General features: G+C 38.5%; 1 protein-coding gene across 3 annotated transcripts in view; it reads right to left on the bottom strand.

Annotated features, from left to right (window-relative positions):
- Positions 1-25,111, bottom strand: part of MSH2 (mutS homolog 2) — a 73,645-nt gene that overhangs the window by 19,992 nt on the left and 28,542 nt on the right. For all 3 annotated transcript variants that reach the window (XR_011426084.1, XR_011426083.1, XM_001917785.6), the window contains exon 8: positions 17,078-17,187. Coding sequence is in view for 1 of the 3 variants with exons in the window: in XM_001917785.6 (XP_001917820.3) it covers positions 17,078-17,187 (110 nt within the window). In the remaining 2 variants the exon portion in view is untranslated. The remainder of the gene's footprint in view (positions 1-17,077; positions 17,188-25,111) is intronic.

Here is a 25,111-nt window from a genome sequence, read left to right on the forward strand (position 1 = left end):
CTGCCACTTAAAACAAGAGATCAAATTAAATTTAAAAATAAATAAAATCCAGCTATAAGATTTTTGACCTAAACCATAAAGACTCACAAAGGATAGAAAAAGATATACCATGTAAAAAACTAAAAAAGACTCTGGCACAACTCTCTTACTATCAGATAAATAAATCTAAGGAAAAAAGCATTACTAAGACAGTATCCCTAAAGAATGACAAAGCTTCAATTCCGCCACAAAGAAACAACAGCACTGTGCCTTAAAAACATATGAAGCAAAAATGGATCGAACCACATGGAGAAATCCACATTTCTCTCACTCAGGAGATCAAAAATCAGCAAGCATACAGACAGTGAGAACAAAACAACTAAAGCTTTATCTAATGGACATAAGAGAGCACACATGACCCTCAGTATATGGAGAACTTTTATTAGACTGACACAAACCATGCTTGGAAATTTAAAAAATTATTTCTAAACAAATGACAAACCGAAAAACAAATGATAATGGGAATAAAATACTTAAGTAAGAAATTGTACCTCTCAAAACTTATGGGATGCATTCAGCTAAGGCAACATATAGAAGGAAAAGTGCAATCTTAAATGCTTACTGAAAAAGAAAAGGCCGGAAAAATAGTGAACATTCAAGAGGTTGAAAAAGACCAAAAACAGATTAAACACAGGCACACACACACATATATATGTATGTGTGTGTATATATATATAGAAGAACTGAAATTATTGAAATAGAAAGTAAAGATACAAAAGAAGATTTAAAAAGTAACGAGTTGATCTCTGAGAAACAGACAAACTATGGACAGGAAGAAGTGTCAGGGGATACACAAACAAATTGCATTAAAAATAAACAGGTGCTATATCTGAAAATGCCACAGTGCTTTTAAAAAGAATAAGTAACCAGTAGGAACAACTTTTGGCAACTGGAAAACTTAGAAAGAAATATATATTTCCTAGAAATGGTATAGCATCCAGAATATATAAACTCGACAACAAAAAGCAACCCAATTTAAAAATGAGCAAAGGATCTGGGGCCAGCCCCGTGGCCAAGTGGTTAAGTTCGCATGCTCCAATTCTGTGGCCCAGGGTTTCACTAGTTCAGATCCTGGGCACAGACATGTCACCACTCATCAAGCCATGCTGAGGTGGCATCCCACATGCCATAACTAGAAGGACCCACAACTAAAAATATACAGCTGTGTACTGGGGGGCTTGAGGAGAAAAAGGAAAAATAAAATCTTAAAAAATAAAAAAATGATCAAAGGATCTGAAATAGACATTTCTCCAAAGAAGACACATAAATGGTCAACAAACATATGAAAGGATGCTCAATGTCATTAGCCACCAGGGAAATACAAATCAAAAACACAATGAAATACTACTCGACATCCACTAGGATGGCTATTAAAAAACAAAAAAGCCCACAAAAAAAACAAGTATTAGCAACAATGCAGAGAAATCAGAATCCTCATATACTGCTGGTGGGAATATTAAATGGTGTAGACACTTTGAAAAAGTTTAGCGATTCCTCAAAAAGTTAAACGTAAAACTACCATAGGACCCAGTAATTCCACTCCTATGCATATACCTAAAAGAACTGAAAACAGGGGCTGGCCCCATGGCCGAGTGGTTAAGTTTCCATGCTCTGCTTCGGTGGCCCAGGGTTCCACCAGTTCTGATCCTAGGTGCAAACCTAGCACCGCTCATCAAGCCATGCTGAGGCGGCACCCCACATGCAACTAGACGGACCTGCTACTAGAATATACAACTGCGTCCTGGGGAAGCTTTGGGTAGAAGAAGAAGAAGAAAAAAGAACAAGAAAAAAAAGATTGGCAACAGATGTTAGTTCAGGTATCAATCTTTAAAAAAAGAGAATTGAAAACAGGTACTTAAACAAACACTTGTACATGACTGTGCACAGGAGCACTATTCTGATAGCCAAAAGACAGAAACAACCTATTAAGCACATCAAGTGAAAGGATAAACAAAATGTGGTATATCCTTACAATGGAATATCACTGAGCCATAAAAGGGAATGAAGCACTGATACATATTGCAATGTGGATGAATTTTGAACACACTATGCTAAGTGAAAGAAGCTAGTCACAAAAGGCTACATATTATGTGATTCCATTTATGAGAAATGTCCAGAATTGGCAATTCCATAGAGACAAAAAGTAGATTAGTGGTTGCCAGCATCTGGGAAAACAGGGCAAAGGGAGTGACTGCTAATGGATATGGGTTTTCTTTTGCTGGTAACGAAAATATTTTGGAATTAGATAGCAGTGGTGGTTGCACAACACAGTGAATGTTCTAAACGCCAGTGAACAGTACACTTTAAAATGGTGAATTTTATGTAAATTCACTTCAATAAAAACTGATAACCATTGGAAAGGAAAAAAAAGGGAAAGATACATATAATGTTCATAAATAGAAAGACTCAATGTTGTAATGTTGATTCTCCCCTAAGTTAATCCTTAAATTAAATGCAATTTCAATCAAATACTGATAAGACATTATTTATAAAGCTTAGAAATAAAAATAGTACATATTATAGTAATGAAACATTAAAATGATAATAAGCACCAATTTCAGGACAGCATGTATTTCTGTGGAGTGATGTGTGCAAAGAGGACTTTACAGTGAGTATACAAGTATTGATTATATTGGTAATTGTATGACAATCATTTTATAATCAAACTATTAAATACATCACAAAGAAGAAAAGGAAGTGGAAAAACTCATGGGGAAAAAGTATGTAGAAAGAAAGAAGGGAGAAAGAAGGATAAAGCGTGGAAAGAGGGAAGGAAAGAAGAAGGGCTAATGGCTTGGGGGCCAGACAGAGGAAAGGGGGAAGATGAAAGTAGGAAACATAAGGGGGGAGGGCAAAGGAGTGAAGGAAAGGAACGAGAATGAAGAATTCTTCAGGCATCCAGGCAGAAAGAGGAAATCACCTGGAATGTAGGGAGGGGAGGAAGGGAGGGTAGTGGTAAATCCAAGTGGTAACAGACATTTCATGAACATTCAATGTCAGAAGACAGGTGCATCAGCCTCAAAGTTCAGGAAGGGTGTAAATATAATAATCAAGATTTGTTTGAGAATAAAGCTAGAAGACAGAAACTCTTCTCAAGCATGAAATAATTCAAGGACTATAATATCTATCAACCTTTGTTTAAAAAAATACCCAAAACACCTGATGAACAAATCCAGCCAAATAAAGGTGGAATCAAAAATTTTAAACCCAGGAATGAAGAAGCCATGGTAAAAAGACTGATGGTAGGCACTGAATTCATTTACATTTGAGCATGAACATTACACAATCCTGGACACTGTAATCAAGGCTACAGACGTACTGTGCATATTTTACACCTGGACAGTATAAAAATACAACCATTAAAAATGAAGAGGTATGACAGGTAGAAGCACACGAAAGACTGGTAAGTGCTCAACTTTCACAGCAAGGAATTAATATTGTCCAAAATTGAAACATGCCACTCAAAGATATCTCCAATAGCTCCATATTTTTCTAATTTTGTTTCTTCAACCTATCTTTTAGATTATTTTCCTCTCCTGTGGTGAAAAATCATTCATTTGCAGTTCAACAGCTCCTTCCATGATTTTTTTTCTGTTAGAATGAAAAACATTAAGTTGAATCCTTTTAAAAGTAAGGTCTATAGTATGAGCTCCTTTCTCTATGCATTTGTCTGCATATTACCAGAAAAAGATCATTAGCTGTCTCCCAATGGGGGCACTGCTGGCATTCTGAGTGGGACAATACTTTGTTGTAAGGGACTAAAACACAAAGTTCAACACCTCTCTTCAAAACCCTCAATACTGCCCATAGTAGAGAGCAGACTGAAACCAGTGGACAGTCGGCCATTAATGATCAGGTAGCTGGTAACTAAAGTTTTTAGGCAGTTATCAATTGTAGCTTTTAGTTGCTCACCCACCCATCGTTAGCTGTGCTGCTTAGGCAATATATTATCTGATTCCCACTAGGTTCCTCATAGGTAGCTTCCCTGACATTTGGGTCACCATGGTTACAATGCTTGAGTTGTTTGTCAGGAACTAAGAGTCTACCCCTGTCCAGTTCAGGCAGGTTGAGAGCACCAACCCACCAACTGGGCCCGCGGAGGTGTCTGACAGATGAACTCCTGACATCAGGGAGCCAAAAACTCCACCTTTAGATCATGGTAACACCACCATTTTGTCAACAGGAGTCCTGTGAAGAGCCATGAATCTTGATTACACTTGTGCAGATGATCACTTACCTCGCTTCTCTCCTCCAATCATCTATTCCCACACTTCAGACCACCTCGCCCCTTGATCCCATAAATATCCCTAGTCCCCATTTGTTGGGGAGGCGGATTTGAGATTTGTTCTCCCATCTCCTTGTTTGCCTGCCTTGTGAACAAACCCTTTCTCTGCTGCAAACTCGTCATCTTGATGACTGGCTTTCCATGCAACACAAAATGAACCTGGTTCGGTAGCAAGACTAAATGTTAAAACAGTTATTTCTGGGCAGTAGATGTGGGGGATATTTTAAATTTTCATCTCTCTACCTCTCCGCGTTGTTTGAATGCTTTATATAGGTTATCAGTTTTACGACAGTGTTTTGTTTTTTAAAGGATAACTATAAGCAAAAGTGTTGATGTGTTTTGAGACAATAATTCCAGCTGGGAGAATATGAATGCTTCCTTTTTTTGTGTTTCTTTTTCATTTCCAAGAAGAAAAACTTTAAAGCATTTATATACACTATCTTTACAACTTACATATACTCATACAATAATGACATACTTGTGTCAGTGATGCGGACTCGGTGAGTTGAGGAGTCAAAAGAAAGATTTCTTGGACTCTCAAGGTCTGGCAATACTGCTCTTTTATTCAGAGAATAGCGCGGAGTAGCATGGGGATGGGACCCATGGGCAGTAAGAGCTGCAATGTGTTGAGGGTTAGAGCTAAATTTATAAGGCATAGATATGTGAGTTATTTCCTTACAAGACAAAGGAAAGATCATGAAAAAAGTCGTTAAAATAGTATCAGTGCAGGTGGAGTCTGGTTATTGGGTGGTCCTATAACTTTAGACAGAAATCAGATCAGATTAAATCAGGACATCCCATGCTTCCCGAGGATGATATAGATCAGTCTGTAGGGCAGGACGCCCTGGGCTTCTCCCTGGGGCAGGGGCAACCTTGATCCTCATCATCAGGATTGTGCAACTATGGCTTTATAAAAATTATTTTAATTTTTTCTCAGTATTTCCAGTAAAATCTATCTAGAGTTACTTTTCCAATAACAGATGAAATATCAATAATAATTATCTGTGAAAACTAATATTCAAGGATAAAGTGGTTCAAATACTGTATAGAAAGGTTTAAAAATTTAATACATCAAATGGAATCACCCAATCTAACTGAAATTGCTTACTTTTTTGTGAAAAACCATTGCCTTTTTTGAACCTTGTTTTGGGATGGTTTTGATCTACACTTTCTTGAAAAATACAAAATCTTTCTGTAATACTTGTGGAAAGCAGCCACAAAAACATCTGAAGCATTAAGTACAAGCTACGCTTAGGGAAAAAAAGAAAATTAACACAACCACTCATGTCAATGACTGCTCCCTTTCATCACACAGTGCACAGCTGGAAAACACGAGCGAAGCTTTCAGAAATCATACATGAAACGACTGATGTCCTCTTGAGATTTTCTTAAAGTGGTTCTGAGTCATCTAATTTAAATGCCTAAAGGCATTACAAACATCGACAATGAAAATGAAGGGTTGAATTCTCCTTATAACCTGAGACCAGATTAAAGGTTTATAACCGAGAATAAAGAAGATATTATACTAGGTCAACTCCCTAGGGAACCTAGAACAGGTTTTAACTAGGAACTGGATTTATCTGGAAGACAGCATCATGCTATAAAGCACAAACGCCTATAGTTACAGGACAGCATCTGCTGATCTAAACAACAGTTACTCCCCTCCCTCCTCCTTCTCCCTTCCCAGGAGTGCTCTTCATGTATTTCCAACTAGAGGAATAACCCACCCTTGGGTGCCTTAGGCCAATTATCGCATTCTACTTCCCTGGCCATGATCACTGCTTAAATGGTCCCATCAAGGGAAACTGCAGGACTCTTACTTAGAATGTTACAGGAATTGCTACTGGTACCTAGGGCCAAAAGAGGAACCAGCCTTAGGCTGAAATTAAAATCACAAAAGATAGAAGAAATCAAGCAATTAGATATTTTAGAACCTACAACTAGGATATACAACTACGTAGTGGGGGGCTTTGGGGGGGGGGGAAGAGGAAGATGGGCAAAAGATGTTAGCTCAGGGCCAATCTTCCTCACCAAAAAAAAAAAAAAAAAAGGAAAGAAACAAAGAAAGAAAAGGAAAGAAGAAAAAAGAAAGAAAGAAATTAGGTCCTTTGGATGGCATCAATGAGCAGCTGGATCAAGGAACTCTAAATAAAGCCTGGTGTATCGCTCAACTTTTATTTCATGAGCCATAAGCGTACTGTTTTAGGTTAACTGCAAAACAGAGTCCTAACTGATACTAAGTTTAACCTCAAATAGTCTATTCAGAAGGGAAAAAAAAAGGAAACCCACAACTCACTGGGATAGTACTTAACACTGAAGGGGTCCAGAATACGCCACTGTGGAATAAAAATTATTTCGAGATGAAAGCATTTGAGAATAGACTTTGTTTCTGAACTCTTATCTGCCTAAAAGCAGAGCCTCTCAAAAGAACTCAATTATCATACACCCCTCCCAGGGAGTTTGGAAACCAGGAAAGACAAAACTACCCCATCTCTCCCATCTATTCTCCAAAGGGCTCATTTACCTACTTTCCCTATGTGCCCTTTCTCTCCCTCCCCTTCCTCTATTAAAATGGTATAGAAGCCTTAAACTCCAACAGCCTCTTTGAGTCACATTTTTCTGTGACCTCAAAAATCCGTTTTTTTTTTTTTTTTAAAAACCCACAGGCCAGGGTTTTGTTAATGATCAGTTAATGATCCGGTTGCCAATCTTTTTTATTTCTTCTTCTCCTCCCCACAGCCCCCGAGTACAGAGTTTTATATTCTAGTTGTAGATCCTTCTGGTTGTGCTATGTGCGTTGCCGCCTCAGCATGGCCTGATGAGTGGAGGAGGTCCACGCACAGCACCTGAACCCAAGAACCCAGGCCACTGAAGCGGGGCCTGTGCACCTCTAACCATTCAGTCACGGGACCAGACCCGTTTGTTCTCTTACCAATCTTTTTAGAAACAAAGTAATAATTTTTTTTCTTTTTTTTGCAGGGGAAGATTCGCCCTAAGCTAACATCTGCTGCCAATCTTCCTCCTTTTTCCCCCACAAAGCCCCAGTACATAGCTGTGTATAGTTGTAAGTTCTTCAGTCTCTCCTATGTGAGCTGCCACCACAGCATGGCTACTGATAGACGAGCGGTGTGGTTCTGCACCTAGGAACTGAACCTGGGTCGCCTAAGCAGACTGCACTTAACTTCAACCACTAGGCCTTCAGGGCTGGCTCTAACCTGTTTTCTGTCAGTCGCAGGCCTCCAAACACTAGCCTAATAGAGTAGGAAAAAAATTCTACTTTCATGCATGCACTCTGATTCAGTGGCCCGGGTTTGCAGGTTTGGATGCCTGGCATGAACCTACTCCACTCACCAGCCAGCATCCCACATACAAAGTGGAGGAGGATTGGCACGGATGTTAGCTCAGGGACAATCATCCTCAAGCAAAAACAAAAAGGGGGGGGGGAGGGAGGGGAGACTGGCAAATATGCTAGTTCAGGGCCAATCTTCCTCACCAAAAAAGAGAAGTGGGGGCCAGCCCCATGGCTGAATGGTTAAGTTCATGCACTCCACTTCTGTAGCCCAGGGTTTCAGCAGTTCAGATCCAGGGCATGGACCTAGTGCCACTCATCAAGCCATGCTGAGGTGGCGTCCCACATAGCATAAGCAGAAGGACCTACAAGAAGAACATACAACTATGTACTACACGTCTTTGGGGAGAGAAAAAAAGAAAAAAAAAAAAAAGATTGGCAACAGGGGCCTGGCCCAGTGGCACAGTGGTTAAGTGTGCACGCTCTGCTTTGGCAGCCCAGGGTTCGCCGGTTTGGATCTCGGGTGCAGACATGGCACTGCTTGGCAAGCCATGCTGTGGTAGGCATCCCACATATAAAGTAGAGGAAGATGGGCACAGATGTTAGCTCAGGGCCAGTCTGCCTCAGCAAAAAGAGGAGGATTGGCGGCAGATGTAAGCTCAGGGCTCACCTTCCTCAAAAAAAAAACCCAAAGATTGGCAACAGATGTTAGCTCAGGGTGAATCTCTTCCTTAGCAAAAAAAAAAAAAAAAGAGAGAGAGAGAGAGAGAGAGAGAGAAGTTCTACTTTCAGATTAAGAAATTGGGGCTTGTCTTATCTAAAGTGATAGCAATGAAATTAAGACAAATGACCTCTTCTTTTCTAGTCTATATCCATATAATTGCACTGTTTATCTCCCTCAAATCCACACCTTTCATAGACACTTATAAAATCTCTTACAACACACTAATCCCAAAGCATCATTCAACACTTAACACTTACTACTATTTTACAGTCACAGTAAACATTCCTTAACCCACAAGAGGGTAAATTAGCATAATGGAATTGGAGGAAGCACACTAGGCTGTTAACACCACTCATCCGAAAAGAGGGATGAACTACCAAGGACGATCACCGTTGCCTCTATGCTTTTTTGAAACACTTTGTTTCACTTGTTCTAATACTATGTGTTACATAAGCAGAAAAGCATCAAATAAAGAAAAACTTAAAAACTTATATTCTGGTATTTTAAATATTTTGAAAAACTACTCATAAGCACATTCGTTGAAAACTACAAACAAGAGCCCATTAAATCACTAATGGTACATCATTTGTGAGGATATGTTTTTGGCTTGTTTGCTGTCAAACAGATAAAACATCCCAAGGGTTGATTCTACACAGTCAAAATACAGCACGACAGGGAGAGATGGAGGGAGGGACGGAGGGAAAGGAAGGGGAAGGAAGTAAGGAAATAAAAACGCATAATATAAAATAGAAGTATACAAGATTTCATCCTGCTGTATTTTGTAATTATCATAGACGTGGCTAATATCCCATACATAATCAAAATAAACTGTTTATTATAGGAAGACAGTCCAAAAGTAGGAGAGGAGAAGAGGGTGGTTCTAAAAGGCAGGACTTGGGCACCGTTTGGGCAGGTGTGAATGTATGATTGTGATAGCCCAGAGCGCTGCAGGGGGATCTTTGATACAGCATCTGTACACTGGTACAGGAGATACCAATTTTAAGAACCTCTTAAACATTCTCAACTATACAAACGAATTTTTGTCCAAATAATGTCCAATGATTGCCCAAAGGTACAGCATTTCAGGTAGGCTACAAATTGCTGGAAAGAAATCACACAGTCACTCTCCCTTTGAGAGAGTACTGCACTCCTAATTTACTAAACAAGTAGTTCTCAAAGTGCGGTCCCCAGACAAGCAGCATCATTTGGGTACATGTTATAAATTAAAATTCGCCATCCCCACCCCAGACCTGAAGAATATGATTTCAGGGATGGAGCCTACCAAGTGATTCTGACACATGCTTAGTTTGAGACCCACAATATTAAAGCAGAGATAGTAAGTCAGAAGAATAAAGATGGCCACAATTACAACATTTCAGCCGAGCTTTGCCTGGCCTGTGGGTTCCTTCAGGTGTGTACTGCCGTGGTGATAATTCTTGCCATCGCACCTCCCTATTACGTTAGTCAGAGCTTTTGTTAACCATCAAGAAGTACACCTTTATGCTTTCATTTAAAGCAATGTTTACAAATATCCAACTCTGCCCAATCACAGGTAAGACCACATCGTCAGCTGCACGGGGTGGCGATGGTTTCAGTGTCCAGATGTCTCAATAGCATTTCTGCCTTCCACTGACCTAGAAGTTATGCACCTAAAATCATTCCATTAATAGCAACATTACAGAGGGAACAAGAGCTAAAATGCAAATTTTCCTAAGCAAGGGGTGAACAATGCAAGGTTTTTGGTTACTTAACTTAGAAGTAAATGGAAAAGATCGCCCCATCACTGACAAAATATTACCAGAAAAGTGAAGCATTTAAACCTACACACACACACACACTCATGTTCTTCTAAAATCCAAAGAGCAGAATACATGGGATTTAACTTCCTTAAGCCTCAGTTTATGATCCGGTAAAAACAAAATAAATCAACATCACATAGGGCAAATGTTAACTCAAACAAATCCAGTCATGAAGAATACAAAGGATCCAATAATTAGCAAACAAAACTATTACCTTAACATGAATAATGTGAGCACATATTCCCTGCAAGATCATTTTTAACAGTAAATCTAGTGTAGAAAAGGAAGAAGGGGGTGGAGCAAAATGGCGGGGTGAGCTGACCCGGGATTCTCTCCCCTCCAAAATACAACGAAGGATTGGAAAAACTTAATTTCAGAGAATAAAAATAATGCCAACACGTTAGAGACCTACAATACCAAGAAGGCGGAGATCACAAACCTTGCAGACGGCCTCGGAGGCGCTGGAACAGTAGGAGAGAACATCGCTCCCTCCCCTAGAGTCTGCGATCGCTGCGGCGCGGGTCGGGAAGGAGCGGGGGAAGGGTAGCACGACCAGGGATCATCCAAGACTCCTGCCGCTGATTCAGTGGAGACCCACTGATGGGGGGAAAGCTTCCGTCCGCAGGGACCCTATGAATCAAGGGCCTTGGGAGACCAGAGAACAGAACTGATCTGAACCCAGACCAGCGCGTGTGAGTAACAGCCCCTCCCCCACAGCGAAGCCAGTGCGCGCAGCCATCTTGCCCCAAGGCGGAGAGCTAACATGCCGCTCTCGACCCCCATCTAGTGGCGACAGGCTGTAACTGCAACTGAATTCTACCACCATGAGAAAAAAACCTATCCTCTACCATCCAGTAATTTATAAAAGCCCCAGACCAGAAGGAAAACAATAAAAACACAGAATTAAGTCCTGAGGACTTGGAATTAGGTAAACTAAGTGATAATGAGTTCAGAGCAGCTATAATCAAAAAACTGAATGAGGTAGAGAGAAAAATAGAGAAACAAGCCAATGAGTTCTGGAGTTACTTCACAAAAGAGATTGAAATCATAAAGAAGAATCAAACGGAATTACTAGAGATGAAAAACACAATGGACCAGATAAAACAGAATACGGATTCCCTGAATGCCCGTGTAGACACCATAGAAGAGCAAATTAACATAACTGAAGATAGACAGGCTGAATGGCTCCAGACAGAGGAAGAAAGGGAACTAAGAATTTTAAAAAATGAGGAAAATCTCCGAGAGATAATGGATTCAATGAGGAGTAAGAACATAAGGATCATAGGAATTCCCGAGAATGTGGAAAAGGAAAATGGAGCAGAAAGTGTGCTTAACGAAATTATTGAAGAGAACTTCCCAAATCTAGGGATTGATGGAGAAATGTGTGTAGAGGAGGGTTTTAGCTCCTAGATTTGTCAATGTAAAAAGACCTACTGCAAGGCACATAGTAGTAAAATTGGCAAAAAGGAAAGACAAGGAAAGAATACTCAGGGAAGTAAGAAAAGAAAAGAAAAGAGAATAACCTATAAAGGAGCCCCTATCAGACTGTCAGAGGATTTCTCTACAGAAACAAGCTAGGAGAGAATGGAGTGACATATTCAAAGCTTTAAAGGATAAAAATCTTCAGCCAAGAATACTCTATCCAGCAAGAATTTCCTTCAGATATGAGGGAGAAATTAAATCTTTTCCAGACAAACAAAAGTTAAGGGAATTTGTAACTAAAAGCCCTCCATTACAAGAAATCCTCAAGAAGGCTCTCATACCTGAAAAAAGAAAGAAGGGAGAAAGAGGACACAATCCACAGACTAGGGAGACCAATGGATAGAACCAGAACAGGATAGCAAATATTCAACTATAGCATTAGGGTAAAAATAAGGAAACTACCAAAGCAAGGACGATCTTATCACTCTAACTACAAATTCATAAGACGAGTTGGAATAAAAAATGAAAATAATTATTTAGGAGGGGAAGAGCAAAGGGTCTAAATCAGTATTGGTCGAGTAAGTAAGAGACCACCAGAGAATAGACTATATTATACACGAGATTCTAAATACAAACTTCAAGGTAGACACTAAAATAAAGGACAGAACAGAGTCACAAATCATAGATAAGGAAAAATCTAAGAAACCCAGCATAACAAATTGCAGTATTAAATGGGTAGTCTAAAGCACACAGGAAAAGAAACACAGGAAAACAAGATAATGAGCGACAGATTGACAGCATTAAGTCCACATGCATCAATAATCACTCTCAATGTGAACGGATTGAACTCTCCAATAAAAAGACACAGAGTGGCAAAATGGATTAAAGAACAAGATCCAACAATTTGCTGCCTCCAGGAAACACACCTCAGCCCCAAGGACAAACACAGACTCAGGGTGAAGGGGTGGAGGACAATACTTCAAGCTAATAGCAAGGAAAAAAGGGCAGGTGTTGCAATTCTTATATTAGACAAAGTGGATTTCAAAATAAGACAGGTAAAGAGAGACACAGAGGGACAATATATAATGATCAAAGGGACACTTCATCAAGAAGAAATAACGCTTATAAATATCTATGCACCCAACACAGGAGCACCAAGATTCATAAAGCAACTATTAACAGACCTAAGGGAAGATGTTAAAAACAACACAATAATAGTAGGGGACCTCAACACCCCACTCACATCAATGGACAGATCATCCAGACAGAAAATCAACAAGGAAATAGTGCAGCTAAATGAGAAACTAAAACAATTGGACTTAATAGACATATATAGATCACTTCACCCTGAAAGAGCTGAATACACATTCTTCTCAAGTGCACATGGAACATTCTCTAGGATAGACCATATGTTGGGAAACAAGGCAAGCCTCTACAAATTTAAAAAAATTGAAATAATAACAAGCATCTTCTCCAATCATAGTGCTATAAGCCTAGAAATTAAGTGCAAGAAAAAAGCTGAGAAAGGCACAAAGATGTGGAGACTAAACAACACACTACTGAACAAGCAATGGATCATTGAAGAAATTAAAGAAGAAATAAAAAAATACCTGGAAACAAATGAAAATGATAGCATGCCATACCAACTCATATCGGATACAGCAAAAGCTGTATTAAGAGGAAAATTCATCGCAATACAGGCACATCTTAACAAACAAGAAAAATCCCAAATAAGCAACCTTAAAGTACACCTAACTGAACTAGAGAAAAAAGAACAAATGAAGCCCAAAGTCAGCAGGAGAGAAATAATAAAAATCAGAGCAGAAATAAATACTATTGAAACAAAAAAGGCAGTAGAAAGGATCTTTGAGAAGATAAATAAAATTGACAAACCACTAGCCAGACTTACAAAGAAAAAAAGGGAGAAAGCTCAAATAAACAAAATCAGAAATGAGCGAGGAGAAATAACAAGACTCTGCAGAAATACAACAGATTATAAGAGAATACTACAAAAAACTATATGCCAACAGAATGGATAACCTAGAGGAAATGGATAAATTCTGGGACTCCTACAATCTCCCAAAGCTCACTCAAGAAGAGGCAGACAATTTGAACAGACCAATCACAAGGAAAGAGATTGAAACAGCAATCAAAAACATCCCAAAGAATAAAACCCCAGGACCAGATGGCTTTCCTGGGGAATTCTACCAAACTTTCAGAGAGGATTTAATACCTATCCTTTTCAAGCTATTCCAAAAAATTAGGGAAGATGGAACACTTCCTAACACATTCTATGAGGCCAACACCACGCTGATACCAAAACCTGACAAGGACACCACGAAAAAAGAGAACTACAGGCCAATATCACTGATGAACATAGATGCAAAAATTCTAAACAAAATTTTGGCAACCAGAATTCAGCAATTCATCAAAAGGATCATACATCAGGATCAGGTGGGATTCATACCAGGGACACAGGGATGGTTCAACATCCGCAAATCAATCAACGTGATACACCACATCAACAAACTGAGGAATAAAAACCACATGATCATCTCAATAGATGCAGAGAAGGCATTTGACAAGATCCAACAGCCATTTATGATAAAAACTCTGAACAAAATGGGCATAGAAGGAAACTACCTCAACATAATGAAGGCCATATACAGCAAACCCATAGCCAACATCATACTCAATGGGCAAAAACTGAACGCCATCCCCCTGAAAACAGGAACGAGACAAGGATGCCCTCTATCACCACTCTTATTTAACACAGTACTGGAGGTCCTGGCCAGAGCAATCAGGCAAGAAAAAGGAATAAAAGAAATCCAAATAGGGAGGGAAGAAGTGAAACTCTTGCTGTTTGCAGACGACATGATCTTATATGTAGAAAACCCCAAAGAATCCATTGGAAAACTGTTAGAAGTAATCAACAACTACAGCAAAGTTGCAGGGTATAAAATCAATTTGCATAAATCAGTAGCATTTCTATACTCCAGTAATGAACCAACAGAAAAAGAACTCAAGAACACAATACCATTCACAATCGCAACAAAAAGAATAAAATACCTTGGGGTAAATTTAACTAAGGAAGTGAAGGACCTATATAATGAAAATTACAAGGCCTTTCTGAGAGAATTGGATGATGACATAAGGAGATGGAAAGACATTCCATGTACATGGATTGGAAGAATAAACATAGTTAAAATGTCCGTTCTACCTAAAGCAATCTACAGATTCAGCGCCATCCCAATCAGAATCCCAAGGACATTCTTTACAGAATTAGAACAAAGAATCCTAAAATGCATATGGGGCAAGAAAAGACCCCGAATTGCTAAAGCAATCCTGAGAAAAAAGAACAAAACGGAGGCATCACAATCCCTGACTTCAAAACATACTACAAAGCTACAGCATGGTACTGGTACAAAACAGGTGCACAGATCAATGGAACAGAATTGAAAGCCCAGAAATAAAACCACACATCTACGGACAGCTTATCTTTGACAAAGGAGCTGAGGGCATACAATGGAGAAAACAAAGTCTTTTCAACAAATGGTGCTGGGAAAACTGGAAAGCCATATGTAAAAGAATGAAAATTGACCATTCTTTTTCACCATTCACCAAAATAAACTCAAAATGGATCAAAGACCTAAAGGTGAGACCTGAAACCATAAGGCTTCTGGAAGAAAACGTAGGCAGTACACTCTTTGACATCAGTATTAAAAGGATCTTTTCGGACACCATGCCTTCTCAGAGAAGGGAAACAATAGAAAGAATAAACAAATGGGACTTCCTCAGACTAAAGAGCTTCTTCAAGGCAAATGAAAACAGGATTGAAACCAAAAAAAACCCACTAACTGGGAAAAAATATTTGCAAGTCATATATCTGACAAAGGCTTAATATCCATAATATATAAAGAACTCTCGCAACTCAACAACAAAACATCAAACAACCCAATCAAAAAATGGGCTGGAGACATGGACATTTCTCCAAAGATATACTGATGGCCAATAGGCACATGAAAAGATGCTCATCATCGCTGATCATCAGGGAAATGCAAATCAAAACTACACTAAGATATCACCTTACACCCGTTAGAATGACAAAAATATCTAAAACTAATAGTAACAAATGTTGGAGAGGTTGCGGAGAAAAAGGAACCCTCATACACTGCTGGTGGGGATGCAAACTGGTGCAGCCACTATGGAAAAGAGTATGGAGATTCCTCAAAAAACTAAAAATAGAACTACCATACGATCCAGCCATCCCACTACTGGGTATTTATCCAAAGAGCTTGAAGTCAGCAATCCCAAAAGTCCTATGCACCCCAATGTTCACTGCAGCATTATTTACAATAGCCAAGACGTGGAAGCAACCTAAGTGCCCAGCAGCAGACGAATGGATAAAGAAGATGTGGTACATATATACAATGGAATACTACTCAGCTGTAAAACAGAACAAAATCATTCAATTTGCAATAACATGGATGGACCTTGAGGGAATTATGTTAAGTGAAATAAGCCAGTGAGAGAATGATAATCTGTGTATGACTCCACTCATATGAGGAATTTAAAATTATGGACTAAGAACAGTTTAGTGGATACCAGGGGAAAGGTGGGGTGGGGGGTGGGCACAAAGGGTGAAGTGGTGCACCTACAACATGACTGACAAACATTAATGTACAACTGAAATTTCACAAGATTGTAACCTATCATTAACTCAATAAAAAAAAAAAATTTAGTGTAGAAAAATTCCAAATCATTTTTAAAGTAACACAACTTAAAAACACTACATTCAATGGCCCCATATTAAATTTGTTCTATAAACAAACTTTTAACAATCACAAAAGAAAAATTTTACCGTTTTTAAAGTTTTGTTTTCAAATCCATGTTCATTATAAGGCTATTTTCAACTATTCCAGAAACTATTCCCACTTCATATTTATATGTAAATTACTACTTAAAATTGTTAAAAGACCTGAGGATATAGATCACTTAAACCCTAAGTGTTCTCAACTAACAAGAGAGTTGGAACAAAACAGTATTTACAGTCATGGTTAACTTTTTGTTGTATCAACAACTATTTAGGAGATACCCACATACTCTAACCTCCCTCTCAAAGACCTTCCCTACGTGGAAAATAAAGAAAAGAGGAGTCTTCTCTTGTGCTAAATATCTACTTCTTTTTTCATTTCTAGTGACTATAATTTTCCTTCTCTCTTAAAATTACACAAAACTCAGCTTGCATATGTGCAATCTTTTATTTATGAGATTTCCTTTAACCAGGTCAGTATGCCCCTGTTCATTTCCTGTTAATCTTTGTTAATTTTCATCCACTGAAATTGCTATTAAAAAAAAAAAAGGCTTCCCCATCTATCACTTAATCTTAAATCTGCTGTCTCAAAGGTGCCTCACAAAAGTGCCAAAATTAAATACTAAAAAGAGAAATCTGAGTTTTCTGATGTGCCTTTGCTTTTCAAAAATATTCTCCTGCTTAAATTAAAGAGTATATTGCATACCTGATCCATATCTAAAGTTGTTTCTATCATTTCCTGAAACTTGGAGAAATCAGAACGAAGATCAATAAGAGGAGTCACAAAAACTGCCAACAACAATGTCTGGTGTTTCCCTAAAAGAAAGCAAAAAGAAAAATAAATGAAAAAGTCCTATTTTTAAAAATACAAGACTAGAGATCATAAAAATTCTGCTGTGATAACAAGCATCATTTGATCCAATAAGCACAAATGGTGTGGCAGGTTTCCTAAGTTACTATTTACTCAGGTATTTTAATTCAAAATGTGGTTAGCACTTAATTTATTTTATAGAAAGGGAGATGATCTGGCATCCAAAGCTTCCTCACAAACCACGCCGCTCCTGCCTGTCATAAGGAGTACTAGAGATACAGAAATGTGATATTAATTATGACTAAACGAACTGCCTTTCTCTGTAGATTTAATAACCCAAAGTCAAAGTCATTAAAATAAAATATGTACCTCTAACTTACCTCATAGCCCTACTTTCCATGAATCATAGTGTTCCAGAGGTACCGAATCAAGCCGAGAATTTACAGTGGAATTTTGCTTGATGCTATTTAAGAGTACATGCTGGGGAATTACACGAGGAGGAGTAAGTGAGGCTATAGAGCGCCTAGTGTGAAAAGCACGAATGGAGACCTGGGTGCCAATCCCAGCTCTGCTACCTACTGGCTTTGTGATCTGGAGCACGCTACTCTCAGCCCCCCTTTCCTTGTCTATTACAATGGGAGTGATAACAACAGCTACCCAGAAGATGAATAAATGAGATAACGATACACAACACTTAGTATAGAGCATGACACTTAACAGAAGCTAGCAACAGTTAACCATGTATTACTATTGGTTCTAACATAAGGATTTTTTTTCTGATCTCCAATAAATTCCCTTGGAAAAATTCTGCAAGTGATCTCTAGCACTCTGCATTTCACTCCAAAGCAACAGTTCCCAACCTTTTCCAGAAATGTCAGTAGCTCTCGGTTGAAAAAATGATGAAAGATTCCAACTATGAAGTCAGCAAAACTGTTATAAGAATTCATGTTTTATTAATCACAACAGCATCTACACATATTTAGAAAATAGTACACGTGTGAAACATTATTTAGACAGTCTATAAACAACACTTTGCTCACATGATGTCTGTTGTGCTACAACGCCTGGTTCTTTATTCCACATCAGCTCACATGCTATTGGTAAATCCAGAGATGGCAGGAAAACGCAGAGGTGGCGTTGGTTCACCATTATTTTTCCCCCCAGCCCACTAATGTTTTGAAGTGATCACGGGCAAGCTCTCACATAATTAAAGAGTAAGCTTAGCAATATATGAAGACCTCAGAGTAGTTGGCTTAATGACCATTGTACTTTCCACTACGTTAAGATGTGTGGAAAAGCTGAGTATAGACAAGGGTGCAAAAATATTTGCCCATATTAAAACAAGTTTTTTTTGACTGAACTCTATACCCTGGTTCAGAATTTTAACTTTGATGAAACTGACCATTTATTAGAAGGAAATGCCCTCAAAGGCATCTCAAAGGAGAAAACAAGAGCCCCAGACTTTAAGGCTGCAAAGAATCACCTGATGTTTGGTGCTACACGCAAATGCAATGGAGATTTATGTAGGCTACTATTTTTTTTCCAAAGATTTTATTTTTTTTTTCGTTTTTCTCCCCAAAGTCCCCTGGTACAAAGTTGTGTATTTTTAGTTATGGGTCTTTCTAGTTGTGGCATGTGGGAGGCCACCTCAGCATGGCTTGATGAGCGGTGCCATGTCCGTGCCCAGGATCCGAACCGGCAAAACCCTGGGCCGCCACAGCGGAGTGCGTGAACTTAACCACTCAGCCACGGGGCCAGCCCCCTAGGCTACTATTATTATTAAAGTTTGTTAATGCTTTTGTTAGTAATTGTTTAAAAAGTTTCATATACTTTGAGGTCTACTTTAACCTTATTTTCTCTATATGCTCTGTTATGTTTCTAGCACATGACTCTGAAGAAGGTAAGGTTTTCCAAGAATACTCACATGGTATTATTACAGAAATAGCTAAATAAATTTGAGAAGCTATCATCCTTAACATGTCCTCTAGCCTCTCAAACACACAGGCCCAGCTTTCTGCAGCTCTTCTCAAATTCAATAAAGCCCCTTCTGCACTCACCTGCTCCCTATCCTGTAAGCTTTCACTAGCATCTTAACTTCCTTCCCCTATTTGTAATTTGTACTGAGTCCCAGTTGCCAATTTCCAACTGGGCTTTTTTTTTTCCCCAATTGATTATGGCTTTTAATTAAAAATAATTATTTAAAGTCATTAAATAATTTTTGTAAATACTCCAGATTCATTGTCAGCCCCTAAAGATTCATTTATAACTCCTTAAAGATTTTATTTTCAAAAGTGCTGTGTGTGCTTCATAAACTGCTGCAAGGTTTAGGTCAATAAGCTTAAGTACCTACATTTGTATAACAACTTAAAGCATAATTTAATCACCATTAAATGTTTCATCATCATTTACTACGATAAAAATTACAACCAATTTCAGGATAAACTGAAAGCCCATTAAGCCCATCAAGCGTTACGTGGTTCATTAAAATATACTCCTGGAATGCTGTCCAGGCCAGCTTCTAAATGCAAACCTTAACCGGTGTATCAACACTAATTCTGAGACTTATTTTCTCCATCTTACCTATGTTCATGCCACTTACTCACAGACTGAGAGAAATACTAAGGTCTTTAGTGAATTTAGACAGGTTAATTTGCAAATGGCAAAAACTGCTTTGGTGTGTGCATTAGCAAAAAATAAAAATGTTGCACTTTCTTGATATGTCACTTCAGAATTTTTTTTATAAAATTCTATTTTTGGAGGATGCAGTGTACCAAATGGTGACAAGTTAATAATACTGTATTGTATATTTGAAAGTTGCTAAGAGAGTAAATCTTAAAAGTTCTCATTACAAGAAAAAAAATTCCCATCTGTATAGGTGATGGATGTTAACTAGACTTACTGTAGTGATCATTTCACAAAATATGCAATTATTGAATCATTATGTTGTACACTTGAAACTAATATGTTATATGTCAACTATACCTCAAGTTTTAAAAGTTATATTCTGGGGCCTGCCCAGTAGCACAGTGGTTGAGTTTGCACATTCCGCTTTGGTGGCCCCGGGTTCGCTGGTTCAGATGCCGGGTGCAGACCTACGCTTGCTGTGGCAGGCGTCCCACATATAAAGTAGAGGAAGATGAGCACAGATGTTAGTTCAGGGCCAGTCTTCCTCAACAAAAAGAGGAGGATTGGTGGCAGATGTTAGCTCAGGGCTGATCTTCCTCAAATCAATTAATTAATTAAATTAAATAAATGCAGACCAGAAGGGTAAAGTCTAGAAGGATACAAAAAAAACTAAGTGGTTACTCTGTTAGAGTTAAACTGGGTGTTGACATTTACTTTATTACTTTTGTTATTATATGGAAAAAATGCATAGCGTGGCCCAGAAATTCTAGTTTTAGGAATCTAATAACAGGAAAAAAACAAAATCAAAACACCAGAGAGGTAGATAGACTTTGAAAGTTTCAATTTCCTGGAACCTTAAAATAATAATAGATGTTAGCTAAATATAAATTGTAGGGGACGGACCAGTGGCGCAGCGGTTAAGTGCACACATTCCGCTTTGGTGGCCCGGGGTTCACCAGTTCAGATCCCAGGTGCGGACATGGCACCGCTTGGCACACCATGCTGTGGCAGGCGTCCCACACATAAAGTAGAGGAAGATGAGCATGGATGTTAGCTCAGGGCCAGTCTTCCTCAGCGAAAAGAGGAGGATTTGCAGCAGTTAGCTCAGGGCTGATCTTCCTCAAAATAAATAAATAAATAGTAAAGAATGATTAATAGTATTTAACATTTAAAATGTCAAACAATGGAGGTTATGGCAACTGACAATTAGTACTACATACATGTTTACCTCACCAATATATTCTATTACACTTTTGCATACAGCCAGTTCTGTTAAAATACAAGATAAGCATCCCTAAAAATGATAGCACTATGTAAAATTGTGCAAGAAAAACCATAGTTTATGAGAAAAATGGGGTTAGGGCACAATACTCAGAAACTTCATCACATTAAAAAAAAAAGATAGGAACCTAATAAAAGCAGTTGCACAGTTTTACATATGTGAAACTAAACAGTCAAGAAATATGTAAATACTACAATAAACAATGTACTTTACTTTGCAAAAGACCTAAGGTTTGCTTGCAGAGGTGGACTTCTGAAGGGCTAGGACTTGTGAATTATTATGAAATGATGAGAAGTGTCTAAAATGGGATGCAAAATTCTAACACGAGATGTGAATGACGGTGGTGCATAACATACACCGTGAACTGAGGTCACTGGCAGACATCTGAGGTGCACGTGTGTGCCTGTGTCTATAGACATTTTGTGTACTTCTACAGTGCTCAGTTCAGCTGGGTGGAGTTTTCTGCTTTCACCTACTGTTTCCTTCAGACAAAATGGTACATAAGCAATGCAAAATTCACATTCTGTTCAAACTGTTCCATAATATATCAACCACAGTGGAACAAATCTACGTTTTTTTGTTTCTTTGGTTTTTTATTAAAGATTTTATTTTTTCCCTTTTCTCCCCAAAGCCCCCCAGTACATAGGTGTATATTCTTAGTTGTGGGTCCTTCTAGTTGTAGCATGTGGGATGCCGCCTCAGCATGGCTTGATGAGCAGTGCCATGTCCACACCCAAGATTTGAACTGGTGAAACCCTGGGTCATCACAGTGGAGTGTACAAACTTAAGCACTCAGCCATGGGGCCAGCCCAAATCTCTACTTTTAAAACAAGTGTTATAGCAGAATTGACCATATAATTTTGCTTAAAGACTGAAACAACATGTATCAATATATTAATAATGATTCTCCCTGGACACTATGATAATTACCTATAATTTATGTTGCTTTTATAAACTGTTACATGAAATTTAAAGAAAATATTTCCAGGGCCGGCCTGGTGGTACACATTCCGCTTCTCAGCAGCCCAGGGTTCATCGGTTCAGATCCTGGGTGTGGACATGGCACTGCTTGGCACGCTATGCTGTGGTAGGCGTCCCACATATAAAGTAGAGGAAGATGGGCATGGATGTTACCTCAGGGCCAGGCTTCCTCAGCAAAAAAGAGGAGGACTGGCAGTAGTTAGCTCAGGGCTAATCTTCCTCAAAAAAATAAAAAGAAAAAAAGAAAAAAGAAAGAAAATGTTTCCAAAATACAAAATTCAACCAAATCTTATTTAGTAGCTTCAAAGGCTAAGTTTAAAAAGCGCTAAATTAGTAAAGCAGATTCCTTTCCGGAAATACCAAATCAATTGCTTTTTTTTTTTTTTTTTGAGGAAGATTAGCCCTGAGCTAACATCCGCGCCCATCTTCCTCTGCTTTATATGTGGGATGCCTGCCACAGCATGGCTTGCCAAGCGGTGCCATGTCTGCACCCGGAATCCGAACCGGAGAACCCCAGGCCACCAACGGAACAAGTGAACTTAACCGCTGTGCCACCAGGCCAGTCCAAATTAATTGCTTTTATATTCTTATCTTCCATTTAGAAGGAAACTAAGCAATCAAGTAAAAAATGTGATTATTTATTAGACTAACTTACTATGTTATTTAGGGTTAAAAAAGCAATGGAGATAAGTGCAGGTACTATAGAAATCAGAGAAAGAAACCACTAGTCTGTGTGAGAAGGTCAGAGAAGGCTTTGCAGAAAGAGTAACATCTGAGCTCAATCCTGGAAATATCAGTAGGGGTTCATCACATGAACAAGGTAGGAAAGGACATTTAAAAGGGGAAAAACAAGCACAAAAGCTTAAAAGGGCACAGCATGTCTGGAGATGAACTCCTGCACAGGTGAGGGAGTGTAGAGGAAGCTGAACAGGGGAGCAGCAGCCAGATCATTCAAAGGAAGAGGGCTTTTTCCTGTAGGTTATGAGAAGCAATTACCGTGTTCTGAACTGAAGGGGAACAAATGACATGATCAGATGTGCTATGAAAGATGACTTTGGGTGTACCGAGGAGTATGCACAGACCAGGGGAGGGAAATTAGCAAATGTGAGATATTTAAGAAGTATATTGAACAGAAACAAATGATTAATTGGATATGGGGAGAGGGAAGGGTTAACTTTCTCAGTATGATAGCTGTTACAACAAAATTAATCAATAAAACAACCTCGATACTTAGTGGAGTTGTTTTAAGCACTATCAGAAATTTGTCCTAAATGCAGAATACTATTATTTTAGGTTGTGTCTCAACTTTTTCATTTTAAGAGAAATGAGGAATAAGGGAGGCCAGGTGTATTTTTCAAATAGTTATATCTGACAGGAGAAAGATAATTTAGAGCAGAGCATTTATCACTTGATGCAAATCTACTTTCTATAGTGTTGCTGCCCTCTGCTGTCTCTGAATTTACTTTATCTTCTTTTTTGTTTCAGGAATAACACTAAGATATCATTTAATCTAAAGTTACCAAAAACCAAAAATATCCCAACATGTCAGGAGAACACACTCAATTTCTAGCAGTACACTAATATACTAAAAAAAACTTTTAAGTCATGATTTTGCTTTTAAAGATAGGGCATTTTGGTTTATTTCCCTCATAAATTAGCCCCACTCTTGGCTTTCTCCATGAAATCTGTAGGTTAAGGAGCTGTGCTGAACTCCACAAAATGCCATTCTGCTGTTTCTTTAAAAACTTGAGACGTTAGTTAGGTTCACAATAACCAGGGCATACCTAGTCTCCAATGTTCCATGTTACAGAAAGAAGAGAACACAGCTCTTAGCACAAGACCTGAAACAGTCTTCCTCCTCTAACATTTTCTAGGCCGAGTGACATCAAATACCTAACTAGACATCAGTTACCAAGTAGACAATGTGAAGCATTTGATTTAGACTCTCTCTCACAGGTCTATATAACTTAAGTGTTACACCAAAAAAATAAAGAATTACTGACTTGTTGCAAAAGTCTCATCAAATACATTATTAGGCTACACATTTGCAGGGGGGTTGAGGAAGAGAGTCAAGCTACTCTCAACCCCAGTTCCTACCTTCCATGCTCATCCCCAGGAATGAGAAAGACTACCCAAAAAATGTACAGAGCAGTATTTCTTATCTTTTTTTTCAGGGGTAGGGTGGGGAGTGGAGTGGGTTTACATATGCTTTTGATATCCAATGAAAATTACAGATTCTTTCCCCAGAAAAAAATATACATATATATAAAATTTTGCATAAAATTTCAGGACACTTCCAAGACTTTATTCAAGAATCCCAGTTTTAAAGTTCCTGGTATTTAGTGAAAAGATGGACAAAAATAGAACTCTGGGGGGTGGGGTCACGGGGCACTTAAGAGAAAGGTAAAAAATAGAAGGATACAATCCAGCAATTCTACTTCTGGGTATATATTCCAAGGAAATGAAATCACTATCTTGAAGAGATTATCTGCACTCCCACGTTCACTGCAGCATTATTTATAACAGCCAAGAAATGGAAACAACCCAAGTGTCCACCAATGGATGTATGGATAAAGATGTGAGAGAGATATATATATGTACATATATATAATAGAGCATTACTCAGCCATAAAAAAGAAGGAAATTCTAACATTTGTGACAACACGGATGAACCTTGAGGCCTTTATGCTAAGTGAAGTAAGTCAGAGAAGACAGATACACAAAGAAGTGAGTATGATCTCACTTAGATATGGAATCTAATAAGACCAAACTTATAGAAACAGAACAGACTGGTGACTGCCAAGGATGAGGGTTTCGGGGTGAGAGAAATGCACGAAGGTGGTCAAAAGGTACAAAGCTTCAGTTACAAGATAAATAAGCTCTGGGAATATAATGTGCAGTATAACGACTATAGTTAAAAATACTGTATGTATATTTGAAAGCTGCTAAGAGAGGAGATCTAAAAGTTCTCACGAGAAAAAAAATTTGTGCCTATGTATGGTGATAGATGTTAACTAGACTTACCGTGGTGATCATTTCAA

This window comes from Equus caballus, chromosome 15 (genome assembly GCF_041296265.1).
Source record: "Equus caballus isolate H_3958 breed thoroughbred chromosome 15, TB-T2T, whole genome shotgun sequence".
NCBI lineage: Eukaryota > Metazoa > Chordata > Mammalia > Perissodactyla > Equidae > Equus > Equus caballus.